The sequence below is a fragment of the Oncorhynchus tshawytscha genome, linkage group LG01, assembly GCF_018296145.1.
Source record: "Oncorhynchus tshawytscha isolate Ot180627B linkage group LG01, Otsh_v2.0, whole genome shotgun sequence".
Lineage (NCBI taxonomy): Eukaryota > Metazoa > Chordata > Actinopteri > Salmoniformes > Salmonidae > Oncorhynchus > Oncorhynchus tshawytscha.
This window is the reverse complement of record NC_056429.1, coordinates 19,175,025-19,192,752: the sequence shown is the minus strand read 5'-3', so window position 1 is coordinate 19,192,752 and position 17,728 is coordinate 19,175,025. Positions and strand designations below refer to the sequence as shown.

Sequence of the window (17,728 nt, the reverse complement as noted above, 5' to 3'; positions counted from 1 at the left end):
TGTATTTTTCGTAGCTGTCTACAAACCACCACAGACCGATGCTGGCACTAAAACCACGCTCAATGAGCTGTATACCCCCATAAGCAAACAGGAAAACTCTCACCCAGAGGTGGTACTCCTAGTGGCCGGGGACTTTAATGTAGGGAAACTTAAATCAGTTTTACCTAATTTCTATCAGCATGTTAAATGTGCAACCAGAGAGAAAAAACATTCTAGACTACCTTTACTCCACACACAGAGACGAGTACAAAGCTCTCCCTCGCCCTCCATTTGGAAAATCTGACCATAATTCTATCCTCCTGATTCCTGCTTACATGCAAAAATTAAAGCAGGAAGCACCAGTGACTCGGTCTATAAAAAAGTGGTCAGATGAAGCAGATGCTATACTACAGGACTGTTTTGCTAGCACAGACTGGAATATGTTCCGGGAATCTTCCGATGGCATTGAGTAGAACACCGCATCAGTCACTGGCTTCATCAATAAGTGCATTGATGACGTTGTCCCCATAGTGACTGTACATACATACCCCAAACAGAAGCCATGGATTACAGGCAACATTTGCACTGAGTTAAAGGGTAGAGCTGCCACTTTCAAGGAGCGGGACTCTAACCCGGAAGCTTATAAGAAATCCCGCTATGCCCTCTGACAAATCATCAAACAGGCAAAGCATCAATACAAGACTAAGATCGAATCGTATTACACCAGCTCTAACGCTCGTCGGATGTGGCAGGGCTTGCAAACTATAACAGATTTAAAAAAGGGAAGCACAGACAAGAGTTGCCCAGTCACACGAGCCTACGAGGCGAGCTAAATAACTTCTATGCTCGCTTCGAGGCAAGTAACACTGAAACATGCATGACAGGTCAACATTCACAAGGCCGCAGGGCCAGACAGATTACCAGGACGTGTACTCCGAGCATGCACTGACCAACTAGCAAGTGTCTTCACTGACATTTTCAACCTCTCCCTGTCTGAGTCTGTAATATCAACATGTTTCAAGCAGATCACCATAGTCCCTGTGCCCAAGAACACTAAGGTAACCTGTATAAATGACTACCCACCCGTAGCACTCACGTCTGTAGCCACGAAATGCTTTGAAAGGCTGGTCATGGCTCACATCAACACCATCATCCCAGAAACCCTAGACCCACTCAAATTTGCATACCGCCCCCAACAGATCCACAGATAATGCAATCTCTATTGCACTCCACACTGCCCTTTCACACCTGGACAAAAGGAACACCAATGTGAGAATGCTATTCTTTCACTACAGCTCAGCATTCAACACCCTAGTGCCCTCAAAGCTCATCAATAAGCTAAGGACCCTGGGACTAAACACTTTCTTCTGCAACTGGATCCTGGACTTCCTGATGGGCCGCCCCCAGGTGGTAAGGGTAGGTAACAACACATCCGCCATGCTGATCCTCAACATAGAGGCTCCTCAGGGGTGCATGCTCAGTCTCCTTCTGTACTCCCTGTTCACTCATGACTGCATGGCCAGGCACGACTCCAACACCATCATAAAGTTTGCTGATGATAAAACAGTGGTAGGCCTGATCACCAACAACGATGAGATAGCCTATAGGGAGGTCAGAGACCTGACCGTGTTACGTGATCAAGACAAAGGAGATGATTGTGGACTACAGAAAAAGGAGGACCGAGCATGCCCCCATTCTCTGTGCTGTAGTGGAGCAGGTTGAGAGCTTCAAGTTCCTTGGCGTCCACATCACCAACAAACTAACATGGTCCAAGCACACCAAGACAGTCGTGAATAGAGCACAACAAAACCTATTCCCCCTCAGGAGAATGAAAAGATTTGACATGGGTCCTCAGATCCTCAAAAGGTTCTACAGCTGTACCATCGAGAGCATCCTGATGGGTTGCATCACTGCCTGCTATGGCAACTGCTAGGCCTCCGACCGCAAGGCACTACAGAGGGTAGTGCGTATGGCCCAGTACATCACTGGTGCCAAGCTTCCTGCCATCCAGGACCTCTATACCAGACAGTGTCAGAGGAAGGCCCTAAAAATTGTCAAAGACTCCAGCCACCCTAGTCATAGACTGTTCTCTCTGCTACCAAACGGCAAGTGGTACCGCAGCGCCAAGTCTAGGTCCAAGAGGTTTCTGAACAGCTTCTACACCCAAGCCATAAGACTCCTGAACAGCTTCTACCCCAAAGCCATAAGACTCCTGAACAGCTAATCAAATGCCTACCCAGACTATTTTTATCCCTACCCCCAATTACCTGTATATAGCCCTGCTGTTGTTATTTACTGCTGCTCTTTAATAATTTGTTGTTCTTATCTCTTACCTTTTTTTGATTATATTTTTTTAGGAATTTTCTTAAAACTGCATTGTTGGTTAAGGGCTTGTAAGTAAGCATTTCACTGCAAGGTCTACCTGTAAATTTTAGAATACGTCTGTAATGTAACAAAATTTGGAAAAGTCAAGGGGTCTGAATACTTATATGTTAGGTAAACATAAACATTAAAAAATACATAAAAACATTTACCTTAAAGTAAAAGTACTAATGTTACTGTTCCACGGTTACAACAAAAATACTTATATACATGTCATTTTGTCCTTGAAACATTTCATTGAAATACTGTAGAATTAAATTCATTCCTATGGAGTCATTGAACACTGGTCCCTATAATAATGTTTACTGTTTTACCCACTTTATATCTATATACTGTATTCTAGTCATGGATCATCCTATATAACTACTGCTTTTCACAACTTTTCTATTCACATACTGTCTTAACTGTCCATACACACCATTCACATACATATAGTGCATTCGGAAAGTATTTATACCCCTTGACTTTTTCCACATTTTGTTACGTTACAGCCTTATGTAACGTCTGCTTCCAACTCACACTCTCAAACACGTAGATCCCCTGAACGCAGCTCACTCTCCAGATCCCAATCACCTGAATTCTGATCACCTGTTCACACACCTGTATGTCATTATCACACACCATTTAGTTCAGTTAATTGCAAATCAAATCAAATCAAACTTTATTTGTCACATACACATGGTTAGCAGATGGTAATGCGAGTGTAGCGAAATGCTTGTGCTTCTAGTTCCGACAATGCAGTAATAACCAACGAGTAATCTAACCAAACAATTTCACAACAACTACCTTATACACACAAGTGTAAAGGGATGAAGAATATGTACATAAAGATATATGAATGAGTGATGGTACAGAATGGCATAGGCATGATGCAGTAGATGGTATCGAGTACAGTATATACATATGAGATGAGTAATGTAGGGTATGTAAACATATAAAAGTGGCATTGTTTAAAGTGGCGAGTGATACATGTATTACATAAAAATGGCAAGATGCAGTAGATGGTATAGAGTTCAGTATATACGTATGAGATGAGTAATGTAGGGTATGTAAACATTATATTAAGTGGCATTGTTTAAAGTGGCTAGTGATAAATGTTTTACATGAATTTTTCCAATATTAAAGTGGCTGGAGTTGAGTCAGTATGTTGGCAGCAGCCATTCAAGGTTAGTGGTGGCTGTTTAACAGTCTGATGGCCTTGAGATAGAAGCTGTTTATCAGTCTCTCGGTTCCTGCTTTGATGCACCTGTACTGACCTCACCTTCTGGATGATAGCGGGGTAGACAGGCAGTGGCTCGGGTGGTTGTTGTTCTTGATGATCTTTATGGCCTTCCTGTGACATCGGGTGGTGTAGGTGTCCTGGAGGGCAGGTAGTTTGCCCCCGGTGATGCGTTTAGCAGACCTCACTACCCTCTGGAGAGCCTTACGGTTGTGGGCGGAGCAGTTGCCGTACCAGGCGGTGATACATCCCGACAGGATGCTCTCGATTGTGCATCTGTAAAGGTTTGAGAGTGCTTTTGGTGACAAGCCAAATATCTTCAGCCTCTTCAGCGCTGCTGCGCCTTCTTCACCACGCTGTCTGTGTGGGTGGACCAATTCAGTTTGTCCGTGATGTGTACGCCGAGGAACTTAAAACTTACTACCCTCTCCACTACTGTCCTGTCAATGTGGATAGGGGGGTGCTCCCTCTGCTGTTTCCTGAAGTCCACGATCATCTCCTTTGTTTTGTTGACGTTGAGTGTGAGGTTATTTTCCTGACACCACACTCCGAGGGCCCTCACCTCCTCCCTGTCTCGTCGTTGTTGGTAATCAAGCCTACCACTGTAATGGCGTTTGCAAACTTGATGATTGAGTTGGAGGCGTGCATGGTCACGCAGTCGTGGGTGAACAGGGAATACAGGAGAGGGCTCTGAACACACCCTTGTGGGGCCCCAGTGTTGAGGATCAGCGGGGTGGAGATGTTGTTACATACCCTCACCACCTGGGGGCGGACCGTCAGGAAGTCCAGTACCGAGTTGCACAGGGCGGGTCGAGATGCAGGGTCTTGAGCTTGATGACGATTTTGGAGGGTACTATGGTGTTAAATGCTGAGCTGTAGTCGATGAACAGCATTCTCACATAGGTATTCCTCTTGTCCAGATGGGTTAGGGTAGTGTGCAGTGTGGCTGCGATTGCATCGTCTGTTGACCTATTGGGGCGGTAAGCAAATTGGAGTGGGTCTAGGGTGTCAGGTAGGGTGGAGGTGATATGGTCCTTGAATAGTCTCTCAAAGCACTTCATGATGAGGGAAGTGAGGTAGTGGTTTAGCTCAGTTACCTTAGCTTTCTTGGGAACAGGAACAATGGTGGCCCTATTGAAGCATGTGGGAACAGCATACTGGGATAAGGATTGATTGAATTGATTGAATATGTCCGTAAACACACCAGCCAGCTGGTCTGCGCATGCTCTGAGGACGCCGCTGGGGAAGCCGCCTGGGCCTGCAGCCTTGCGAGGGTTAACACGTTTAAATGTTTTACTCACGTCGGCTGCAGTGAAGGAGAGTCCGCAGGTTTTGGTAGCGGGCCGTGTCAGTGGCACTGTATTGTCCTCAAAGCGAGCAAAGAAGTTGTTTAGTCTGTCTGGGAGCAAGACATCCTGGTCCACGACGGGGCTGGTTTTCTTTTTGTAATCCGTGATTGACTGTAGACCCTGCCACATACCTCTTGTGTCTGAGCCGTTCACCCCATCATTGTGAGGCATTGTTTGTTTTGTGACACACTTCTTTTCGGAGCTCTGTTTTTCCCGTAATTTAATCCTCCCGTGTATGACTTTTTAGCTGCCTCACTAATGACGCCTTTTGCCTTTTCCCTGACTGTACTTTAGCCTATCGGATTTCCTGTTATCAACCTATTGTCTGATCTCCCGAACGACGTTACTAACCTTTCCCTGCCTGTATTGTTGCCTTTTTGGACCCCCTGTGTATGACCTTCAGCCTGCCCCGGGACCCAGCTACCTTCCTCCTCCTGTGGTCCTGTACAACTAAACACCTGCTGCGCCCTGCGCTTGAAACGAGGTCCCTGTCTCTCATCGTGTTCATTACACCTTGTTGTAAAATTAATTAAATCGTTTTTTTCCTTCATCAATCTAAACACAATACCCCATAATGAAGCTAAAACAGGTTATAATACATTTTTGCAAATTTATGAAAAATAAAAACTGACATTTCACATTTATTCAGACCCTTTACTCTGTACTTTGTTCAAGCACCTTTGGCAGCGATTACAGCCTTGAATCTTCTCCCATTCTTCTCTGCTGTTCCTTTCAAGCTTTGTCAGGTTGGATGGGGAGCCTGTGCTTAGGGTCGTTGTTCTGTTGGAAGGTGAACCTTCACCCCAGTCTGAAGTCCTGAGTGTTCTGGAGCAGGTTTTCATCAAGGATCTCTCTGTTCTTTGCTCCGTTCGTCTTTGCCTCGATCCTGACTAATCTCCCAGTCCCTGTCACTGAAAAACATCCCCACAGCATGATGCTGCCACCACCATGCTTCAGGGATGGTGCCACGTTTTCTCCAGACGTGACGCTTGGCCTTCAGGCCAAAGAGTTCAATCTTGGTCTCATCAGACCAGAGAATCCTGTTTCTCATGGTCTGAGAATCCTTTAGATGCCTTTTGGCAAACTCCAAGCAGACTGTTATGTGCCTTTAGTAAGGAGTGGCTTCTGTCTGGCCATCTACCATAAAGGCCTGATTGGTTGACTGCTGCAGAGATGGTTGTCCTTATGGAAGGTTCTCCCATCTTCACAGAGGATCTCTGGAGCTCTGTCATAGTGACCATCGGATGCTTGGTCACCTCCCTGACCAAGGCCCTTCTACCTTTATTGCTTAGTTTGACCAGACGGCCAGCTCTAGGAAGAGTCTTGGTGGTTCCAAACTTCTTCCATTTAAGAATGATGGAGGCTACTGTGTTCTTAGGGACCTTCAATGCTGCTGAAATGTTTTGGTACCCTTCCCCAGATCTGTGCCTCGACACAGTCCTGTCTTAGCTCTACGGACAATTCCTTCAACCTCAAAGCTTTGTTTTTGCTCTGACATGCACTGTCAAATATGGGACCTTATATAGACAGGCTTGTGCCTTTCCAAATCATGTCCAATCAATTTAATTTACCACAGGTGGACTCCAATCAAGTTGTAAAAACATCTCAAGAACGATCAATGGAAACAGGATGCACCTGACCTCAATTTCGAGTCTCATAGTATAGGGTCTGAATACATATGTAAATAAGGTATTTTTGTTTTTTATTTGTAATAAATATGCAGAAATTTCTCAACCTTTTTTTCGCTTTGTCATTATGGGCTATTGTGTGTAGATTGATGAGTAAAAAAAACATGTAATACATTTTATAATAAGGCTGTAATGTAACAAAATGTGGAAAAAGTAAAGGGGTCTGAATACTTTCCGAATGCACTGTACGTATAGATTACATTTAGATTACTGTTACAGTGCTATTTAGGTTGTTAATTGGACTCGTTCCAACATTTCTTTATTTCTTAGATTTATTTAAGTACATTTTTTATTATGTGTGTACTTGTTTGACATTATACAGCATTGTGAGGAGCTAGTAACATAAGCAGATGTTGTAGCGGGTGCAGAGAAAAATGCTTAATTATGTACACTACCAATAAACTTTGATTTGGAGGACTGCTTTTTCTGAGAGGTGCCAATATGGCCGACCAGTGGCTTCAAAGCCTGTCATTGGCCAATACATAGAAGTGTCCCTGAGATAATTAACTCAATACCAGTAATTGAAAGTTAAAGGCTTAAAATACCCACACGTTTGTGAATCATTTGATTAATCAAGTGTGCAAAACCATGTGCAAAATGGTTTAAAAATGAGAAGCTCCTGTATAGTTAGAATTTCTATCCTTATTTTGTTTGTCTTTTTACTATGGTATTTACGGTATGCTTATAGCTGCACTCAAATGAAGCAGGAATGAGTTTTTAGCCGCACCATATACAAGGATCGTCACTAGTTACCATAGCCACAAAGTCATAATTATGGCTAAACCTATTTTTGCTATTTATCTTTTTAAAATCACATTTTAAACCTAACCTTAACTCTAAATTCCAGTTTTCGACTTGGGCAGGAGCTCACTGGAGCGGAGTACCGACACCTCAAATGATCAACTGCTTGAGCGACTTTTCGTTTTATAGAATATTAGCTCAGAAGTATTGTGGAGTTCCTGCACCTAAATAAAAACGGTACTGGCACCGGAAATGTGTACCGGTCTAGCACTGACTAACACACTGCTAACATTATGTCTAACCTAACCTTTCAAAAAAAGAGCTAATTGTTTTCATGAATTTTTAGGGTATAGCCTATTTTGACTTGTGGCTGCGGTAACTAGTGAAAACACATCCAAGGCTAATGTAAACAGAAAAGTTGCAAATCTGACTATCTTTTTGTAAATGAGCTCTAAAACACTTCTTGCAGTAGAAGAGCAGTCATAGGGACCTATATACAAACGACTTTATTTTTTAACTCCAAGTGAAAACGGGCGGACAGCACCATCAAACCAACCGTAACTAGGGCTCTGAACATGTAAAGTGAGTTTAATACATTGTTTCACATTCATGGAATAACGAACAAACACCCTTGATAAATGCATGTCATTCCAACAACCCAGTATTCCTTCCTTAAATGCAAAATGCAGCTTCTCGTTAATGATCAAAAACAATAGAAATACAAAACAATGCTATCTGTAAAAGTAACACACTAACTAGGCAGTGTTTGATCTGTTAAACTTGGTGTGAACAGAGGTGAAGCATGGTGGTTTTGCTTATTACAGTAAAAATGGCCACATGTTAATTTACAATAAAATTAGGTCAACCACTTACTGTCTTTCTTGTGCATAACTTCTGCAGATGAATAAAGTCCACGACAGACTCAACGCTGTCCAGTAGGACCTCAACATGTTCAATAGTAGCCTACATTCAGTTTCCCGTGGGGTGGGTTATAAAGTCGCTCTCAAGAGTTCAGACTTAACTTTTTCTCAAATCTTCAAATGTACAGTAGCTTCGAACAGCCTATCATTCTTACGTAGCCTATCCATTGAAGCACTGATGTGTGGGCGCCAATTTCTGCCTCGAATCGGCAAGCGAGGATCAAGTTATCATCCCACTTCTAGAAATCCCGTTTTGGGGCAATTGGCTTTTTTCCAGTGGTGGAAAAAGTACCCCGTTGTTATACTTGGGTAAAAGTAAAGATACCCCAATAGAAAATGACTCAAGTAAAAGTAACCCAGTAAAATTATACTTTAGTAAAAGTATCAAAAGTAAAAGTACAAGGATAAATTATTTCAAATTCCTTATTTTAAGCAAAGCAGACGGCCATATTTTCTAGGTTTTTTAAATTTACGGATAGCCAGGGGCACTCTAACTCTCAGACATGATTTACAAACGAAGCATGTGTTTAGTGAGTCCGCCAGATCAGAGGCAGTAGGGATGACCAGGCATGTTCTCTTGATAAGTGTGTGAATTAGACCATTATTTTCCTGTCCTGCTTAGCATTCAAAATGCAACTTTTGGGTGTCAGGGAAAAAGTACATTATTTTCTTTAGGAATGTAGTGAAGTAAAAGTAAAAAATTGTCAAAAATATAAGTAGTAAAGTACAGATACCACATAAAACGACTTAAGTAGTACTTTAAAGTATTTTACTTAAGTACTTTACACCACTGCTTTTTCTGCAGACCTCAATGCACATAGTCCTCTTTTTGCTTGCTTTATTCATCTGCCTCAATTCCGTTCTCTCATATTTCAGCATTACAGATTATTAGTGTCCTCCCACCCCCTCAAATGTCGCACGACAGAAAAGAGATGTTAGATCATGTTTATCAATTTATCGGCCTGCTTTCCTTCTCGTCTCCAACTGTGACTCCTCGACTCTTTGAAGTACCAAAGCTTTTGTTCCTGCTTTTCAAAGCTTTTGTTCCTGCTGGTGCGAGTCAGAACTGCTCCTAGTAGCCTAGTTCATGCAGACTCAACAGTTCAGACAAGTCACTCTTTGCCCTGGCCTCGGTGGCCTTAACGCCAATAAAGTACAGCTAAACTCCTTTCCATCAGGTGAATGTCTAGTCAAGAGTAAGATCTCCTGGCAGTTGGCATTACATTTTGTACGAATCAGTGTTCAGTTTACTTAGCAGCCTAATTAACCCAGGCATGATCTTTGATTAATCTGAAATAATAGAGCCAACTATGAATTTTATTTAACGTTGTTTGCATGCAATATTGCATGAAAAACCTCTTAACGTGGGGATGTGTAATAAGGAATAGTGTTAGAATAAATAGCAGGTTCTTTCAAATTAACCTGTCCAATTCATAATCTGGGTTTCAATGCTTGTGGAGTGTTCACACTGCTCAGATAAACCTTTGGCCCCCTCAAGTGGCAAACTGTCAGCACTGACAACTGTAATAGAAATCGGTACACTCATCTCCCCTGAATGAGCACTTGCATACTTCCATACAGTCGTTCGGAGCTTTACACAATTCACAAGGGAAGCAGCCTGTCACACCCACTCTAGCCTCGCATGTTCATCCTTGTCGTCTCGTTGAAGAGTGTGAGAAGCCTGACTTCCGAGGCAACACACACTCAAATATCAATAGAGCTGGCAAAGTAGTCAACTAAAAATAAATGAAAGGAAACAGATTAAATTCTTCAAAAATGGTTGATTTGGAAAACCATAGGCAGCAGAAATAAAACATATATATACAGAACGTATGCAGGGTACATAAAACACCATTTGTTTGGTTCTGTACACGACACAAATCTATTGTATGATCGGTGATCTCGGTCATACTGAATTTACAGTGCTGTGAATTATTTCATTTCAAGGACCATAATATGTTGTATTTGTCCAAAAGAGCAACTTTATAATCAAACGCATGATAACATTATGTGTAACATGTAAACATGTAATGGGAACACCATTCAACTGTAACATTCATCATTCACATAAAACCAATTTAAATTACAAATAATAATAATAATAACTAAATTCAGTCAAATCAAGTACATCTCAGTATTCTTGGAGCTAGGGACATTAAAAGGCCACTTTAAAATGTGCAGTTTTGTCACACAACATAATGCCACAGATGTTTCAAGTTGAGGAGAATGCAACTGGCATGCTGACTGCAGGAATGTTCATTTCTCTACCATCAATTGCCTCCAACATCGTTTTAGAGAATTTGGCAGTAAGTCCAACTGGCCTCAACCGCAGACCACGTGTAACCACGCCAGCCCAGGACCTCCACGTCTGGCTCCTTCACATGTGGGATCTGAGGAGTATTACTGTCTGTAATAAAGCCCTTTTGTGGGGAAAAACTAATTCTGATTGGCTGGGCCTGGGTCCCCGGTGGCCTCTCTCAGGCCCACCCATGGCTGCACCCCTGCGCATTCATTTGAAATCCACAGATTAGGGCATTATTTATTTAAATAGACGGATTTCCTTATATGAACTGTATGCAGTAAAATAAAAGTAAGGCATGTGACGTATCAGAAATTGGGGAATGGAATTATAGACGACCTAAAATATTATCATATGATTATAAATAGTTTATACAGGTTTTATACAAATGTATCAGATTTATTGGAAAGCTGTGAGTGCTATTATATCATACAATATCAGTTGTTGCATTTACAACTTGTCTAGATAGACTGAAGTGTTTGAATGGAATGTTGGCATATTGGCAGTCAATTTGAAACATTTATGGACTCACGCCTATAAAAACTAGTGGTGCACGAATTTTGGAGTCGACTCCCACTCCTTTGATTGGAATGAAAGGAGTCGACTCTTGCTCGAAACGAATACACACCACCTCATTATTGCCGAGTCGTACTAGGAAGACTACTTTAGCGTTCTAGAGGACTGACATGAGCAGCATGCTGGCCATTTGGCTATAAAAGGTCTATTTTGTTTGAATACAGAAGGTGATGTGTAGGAACTAGAATATTTCAGTGATATTTCTACTGTGTGCAGGCTTGACAGATCTCATGGGATGATGCGGCGCACTCTATGCAGATAAGCATATTCTTTGACACGTTATATCCCTATTCGTACGGGTACAACTAGAGACGTTGGTTTTGTAATTATTATCCAAGCATGTGCGTTATTCCAGAGGACGATTCACAAAGGATTCGTTGTTACAAACTGCCACCTGTAATTATTTTTCCCCCAACTGAATAGACTGTTACGACGGAAGCCTGGATGTTTTTATTGAAGGCGTGGAGATATTTCATGTCATGTCTAGGCGATATTGGGCTACACTGATAACTCGTGTTTGACTGCCAAATGTATAGGTCTCCCTTCCACCTAATATTTAAGTTAATGAAGTGTGATCATAATCATTACTGTAGCGATCCATCCATGGTAGACGTCCTTCCTAATAAAAAAAATGCCCTACATCCTGCTGATTTGAGCTGCTAAACCATATTTGCACTTGGCTGTGTTTATGGACGAGAAAGTGAATTTGCCATTTTTAAAAAGTTTAGCGGGGATGCTGCTTTGCGATCTATTGCCTAGGACAGGGCTCTCCAACCCTGTTTGTGGAGAGCTACCAACCTGTAGGTTTTCACTCCAATCCTAGTCGCATTCGATTATGGACAGCCCACATCTCGCATTCGATTTAATAATTAGCTGGTTGATAAACTGAATCAAGTTAGGTACAACTGGAGTTGGAACGAAACCCTACAGGAATGTATAGCTCTCCAGGAACAGGTTTGGAGAGGCCTGACCTAAGAAACCAACAGCCAGCCAGGGTTTAATTAAATAAGCTATAGGCAATACTTTTTTATTGCACATTTAGGCCTAATTAAACTGATGCATTTGGCGATTTGACAGTTGACAGTGCATGTCAGAGCATAAACCAAGCAATGAGGTGGAAGGAATTTTCAGTAGAGCTCAGAGAAAGGATTGTGTCGAGGCACAGATCTGGGGAAGGGTACCAAAACATTTCAGAAGCATTGAAGGTCCCCAAGAACACAGTGGCCTCCATCATTCTTAAAAATGGAAGAACTGAGCAATCGGGGGAGAAGGGCCTTGGTCAGGGAGGTGACCAAGAACCCGATGGTCACTGACAGAGCTCTACAGTTCCTCTGTGATGGGAGAACCTTCCAGAAAGATAACAGTCTCTGAAACACTCCACCAATCAGGCCTTTATGGTAGAGTGTCCAGATGGAAGCCACTCCTCAGTAAAAGGCACATGACAGCCCGCTTGGAGTTTGCCAAAAGGCACCTAAAGACTCTCAGACCATGAGAACCAGATTCGCTGTTCTGATGAAACCAAGATTCAACTCTGGCCTGAACTCCAAGCGTTACATCTGTAGGAAACCTGGTACCATCCCTACGAAGGAGCATGGTGGTGGCAGCATCATGCTGTGGGGATGTTTTTCAGTGGCAGAGACTGGGACATGAGTCAGGATCGAGGCAAAGATGAACAGAGCAAAGTACAGAGAGATCCTTGATGAAAACCTGCTCCAGAGCACTTAGGACCTCAGACTGGGGGGCGAAGGTTTACCTTCCAACAGGACAACGACCCTAAGCACACAGCCAAGACAAAGGAGGAGTGACTTCGAGACAAGTCTCTGAATATTCTTGAGTGGCCCAGAGCCCGGACTTGAACCCATTATAACATCTCTGGAGAAACCTGAAAATAGCTGTGCAGTGACGCTCCCCATCCAACCTGACAGAGCTTGAGAGGATCTGCAGAGAAGAATGGGAGAAACTGCCCAAATTGGTGTGCCAAGCCTGTAGCGTCATACCCAAAAAGACTTGAGGCTGTAATCAGTGCCAAATGTGCTTCAAAGTACTGAGTAAAAGGTCTGAATACTTATGTAAATGTCAAATTTCAGGTTATGTAAAAGCCAGGGGGTCTGAATACTTTCCGAATGCACTGTAGCCTGTGCACATGGTACTGACTGTCTCTCTACCTGCCCAGATCCTCCTGCCCTCACCTAGTCCTCTTTTTCTTTGCTATGAAACACGCTAGTGTGTTTGGTATACAGTCTGTTGAGTGTAGAATAGCTCAGCCTACTCATTGATTGTCCCTATTTTAGTGAAATTGCAATAAATTGTGAAATACAGCATTGTGATAGCTATAGCCAACCTCTTGACATTCCCGATGCATGGTTCTGACTGTCTGCCTGGTGGCCTACCTATGCCTATCTGTGTCCCTCCAATCTCTCTCCCCCATTCTCTTTCTTTGCTGTGAAATATGTAAGTTTGTTCTTGTGATACAATTATATTTAAGAGGTCTGCTCTGTATGTCAGTTATCTGAATGAACACTGCAATTATCTACCTATTCAGTGTCTTTTACTAGTCAAAAAAACTAGCTAGAACCCACCCAGGTTGTCTTGCATCTATGTGTTTAGGCAACATCACCTCCGCCACGCTGACCCTCAACACAGGGGTGTGTGCTTAGTCCCCTCCTGTACTTCCCGTTTCCCCATGACTGCATGGCCACCCACGACTCCAACACCATCAAGTTTGCTGACGACACGACGGTGATAGGCCTGCTCACCAGTGATGATGACTCAGCTTACAGGGAGAAGGTCAGTGACCTGGCAGTGTGTTGCTAGAACAACAACCTCTCCCTCAACGTAAGACCAAGGAACTGATCGTGGACTACAGGAAAGGGGGGGCGAGCAAACCGAGCACTTGCCTTACAGCATTGTGTTGCAGAGGCAGGGCGTTCTGTGTGGTGCATAAACTTATGCATCAAATTGTATGCTTAGACTTGACACAAACAGTAGCAAAAGGGGAATGTTTCAACTTTTGTTGTACACACATCCGGTAAAAAAAATATTGATGCAGTGATGCTGTCGGTCTCAGAGGCGTAACGCCTCAATCACACGTAGACCATCATTGCTCAAAATGCTAAGCAGCATCATCTAGATATGATTGCAAAAAACGTTCAACATTCACCTTCTGCTATTATTTCGGTCATGCTGTCTACACATGCAATTTGATTCATACTGTACGTTTGATAACTCCAACATATGCACCACATAGAACTCACTGCAACACAATGCTGCAAGGCAAACACAGAGTTCCATTGGAAATTAATGTACTGTACTTCTGGTGTAGCAAAACGTAATGACGCTGTCAGTGTGATAGAGGCATAACGGTGATACAATGTATACTTGCAGCAACATCATATGGATACAAATGTTTACAATTAACTCTTAGAGGAAACAGAAATGTATTCCAAGAATAAGGTCTTTGAACAGCTATTAAATATTGATGTATACAATTTAATAAAAAGTTTCACAAAATAATTCCCATGGTCAGTAATTTAACTACTGTATGTTAACAAAAATTATAAACTGGGTGGTTCGAGCCCTGAATGCTGACTGGCCGACAGCCGTGGTATATCAGACCGTATACCACGTGTATGACAAAACATTTATTTTTACTGCTCTAATTACGTTGGTAACCAGTTGATAATAGCAATAAGGCACTTTTGGGGGTTTGTAGTATATGGATAATATACAACGGCTAAGGGCTGTATCCAGGCACTCCGCATTGCATTAGAACAGCCCTTAGTGATGGAATATTGGTCATATACCGCACCCCCTGGGCCTTATTCCTGAACTTTAGGCTGTACATTCTACACAATGTTCTCAATGCTGCTTCACTGTTTGGGGCAATAGAGTTCCTGAACTCTTGACAATCCAAGCTGCTCCTCTTCCAAGGCCTGTTGGATCTGAACCGTCTGGCGACTGACCAATGATGACAGCTCCAATAATTCTGAAAAACCCCTGTGAAGAAGTAAATCCTATGGTCACCAAAACAAACCCACTACATGTTCATTCATTTATTGTCAATCATATCTTTGGAATACATAAGTGTCTTCAAGTGATTGGTCTTGACCAGTTTAAAACACGTACCCTTATGCGTGAATGCAAATACACCAGGCAAAGAGCAAGCTCATAATGGTTTCAAAAGACTTAAACTAAATATGACATGTCTTAAGTCACTGTAATCTATGTTTTTACCCTGAGAGCTGCTTGCTGATGTCCTGTGCAGCAGTTTTCACCCCTCTCAGGCACTCAGCAGATTTCTCATTGCCATGGTGAGCTCCCTGTGTGCACTGCAGCAACACTTCCTCACTCTCCTTCAGGCTAACAGTGGCTTTATCTGAATGGGTAGGAACCACGGTTTTTGTATACATACAAATTCATTGGGGGGGATCCTATGCATAAGAAGTAAATCCAGCTAACGCCATGGTTCTCTTCACTTTCCAGTAATATGGCAAATTGAATGGAATAATACCAACCCAGAAATGTCATTCTATCCCCGTCAATGTAGAAGTTCTTCACTGGCAGCTCATGTCGTGTGGTGTCAACTGCGGCGGCAAAAGACTTGTATTCCTGTGTGAACTGCTTGGCGGCATCAGCCACAGGAGTTAGTGCTGTGATCTGAAAATATAAAATGTCTGATTATTCCAAATCAAATCATAGATCAGATTATTTTACAACAAGCAATTTGTATTTTTAGAATTCATATCAACAACCATACCATAATGATAACACAAAAAAAAACACAGGATAACAAATTGTTTTTACATCAATCAAAGTTTGTTTAGGCTGTATTTGGAGAGAAATTACTTCTGACCTGTAAATCGAGCAGGTCGTCCAGCTGCTTGTTCTTCTCCAGGAGGAGGTACTGGCGCTTCTTCTCATGGACTTCTTTGCGTAGCAGCTCCTCTTCCTCCATCACGGCTATAATACGCCCCTCTGCCTCCACCTTCAATTTCTGGCTATTATTCTCCATCTGAATTCACCGAACCATCAGAGTAGTTAAAGAGGGAAAAAAAGGTTAACCTTAGGGGGTGAAATACCAATAAAATATGTTATTAAGAAATATACCAAATATAATAGTTACCTTGGCTGTGAGGTAAGCCAACAAGAAGGTCTGCATCTCTAGGAGTCTCTTTTCGTGTTCATCGTTTCTTTCAGGTTCTACTGCTGCATTTTGTAACACTGTCTTGTCTGTAATATAGGTGAGACATAGCATCTCAACTGTTGATTCCCAAATGTTGGTTTGTTATCAACATGATCTGAATAAAAGGACAGATTACCTTTAATGGCAGAGACATCAAAGTCAGGGCGAAGACAGTGACCATCTAAGATTGTGGATTGCAGAATACTTCTTCCTAATTGTGAAGGCTCAAGGACACTGGACATCATTGCTGGAGAATAAAGTGTTAAGTAGTAAGTACGCATATAATCTCAGGGCTCTCTACACTAAACTCCACATGGCCAAAGACATTGGACAAATAAATAAACAGGTTGGCCACAGTAGAGTACAGCCAAACATCTCACTAATCACTGGAAGCACTTACGAGTAGGATTGCGAAGTGACTGAGGAGCCATGGAACGCCTTGCAGGAGACCCCACCCGTGGTTTAACACTAACCGGTTTAGGTGAGGCAGGCCTTGGTGGCACAAGGGTGGACTCATTGGTGAGTGAATTGTTCTGTGGAAAGGTACAGGGGTGAAATTTGTTAATTCATTTTGAGAGAACTAACTAACTATTAAATTGAATACAGAGATCAGCAATTGACATTAACTCATAACACTACCTTGGTTAGAGGTGCCTTTTCAACAGGTTGTAGATATCGAGACTTCACTATTGTACCACCAGCTGAAAAAAGGATAATGTTATTTGTAACATTGATAATTGTAAAACAAGGTTTCATGTGTCATTTAAATGGTTCTTTCTAACTTACATTTAGTTTTATTTCCATTCCCACTGCTGTTGCCTTTGGCTTTGCTGGGGTTTCCAGTTCCACTGTTGTTGCTCTTGCTGTTTTCAATCACAGCTTTGGAACTGAAAATAACATAAAAACGTACACACGTAGCCTAAGGGTAAAAGCAGCTGCTAAAAGTTGATTATGAGACCCACAAGATAATGACAGCACATAGCTACGTATCCGTGTTTGTACAGATTTTATAGTAACGTGTCAACACAGCTAGCAGCTGATCACACCATCACATACTGTTATTTTCAGTTACATCAGTAAAATTGCATCAATTTTGATTCATATTTTGTAAACATACAATTATATTAGCTTTCTACATTGACGAAGAACATGTTCAGCTACCTTTTTGAATCTCCAATGGTAAGTTTCTGACTTTTAGGAACCGATGACACTCTTCTTGACGCCATTTTACTTTCAAGTGAACCGCGTGTACAACACCGTTAATGTTCGGCTTGAAACAAATCTTAGGATGAGGTTCTAGCCTGTGTTACTTGTTCAACAAATACAATATTGTTTGTTGAAATAAAAAATCCCAAATGTACTTATGAACTCGTTTAGATTTATGTACAATAAA

General features: G+C 42.1%; 2 protein-coding genes across 2 annotated transcripts in view; both read right to left on the bottom strand.

Annotated features, from left to right (window-relative positions):
- The window catches only part of LOC112235256 (C3 and PZP like alpha-2-macroglobulin domain containing 8), a 53,776-nt gene extending 45,254 nt beyond the window's left edge, over positions 1 to 8,522 (bottom strand). The window contains exon 1 of the mRNA XM_024403704.2: positions 8,232 to 8,522. Coding sequence (XP_024259472.2) covers positions 8,232 to 8,308 — 77 coding nt within the window. The 5' untranslated portion in view covers positions 8,309 to 8,522. The remainder of the gene's footprint in view (positions 1 to 8,231) is intronic.
- Positions 8,523 to 14,621: 6,099 nt separating this feature from the next.
- haus8 (HAUS augmin like complex subunit 8) lies at positions 14,622 to 17,678 on the bottom strand. The gene is made up of 10 exons (XM_024403506.2): positions 17,497 to 17,678; positions 17,122 to 17,222; positions 16,975 to 17,036; positions 16,736 to 16,868; positions 16,472 to 16,582; positions 16,276 to 16,382; positions 16,006 to 16,164; positions 15,668 to 15,809; positions 15,387 to 15,528; positions 14,622 to 15,149 (listed from the first exon to the last, which is right to left on the bottom strand). The coding sequence occupies exons 1-10, from the start codon at positions 17,559 to 17,561 to the stop codon at positions 15,023 to 15,025; spliced, it is 1,149 nt and encodes a 382-aa protein (XP_024259274.2). The 5' UTR covers positions 17,562 to 17,678; the 3' UTR covers positions 14,622 to 15,022.
- Positions 17,679 to 17,728: the final 50 nt, after the last annotated feature.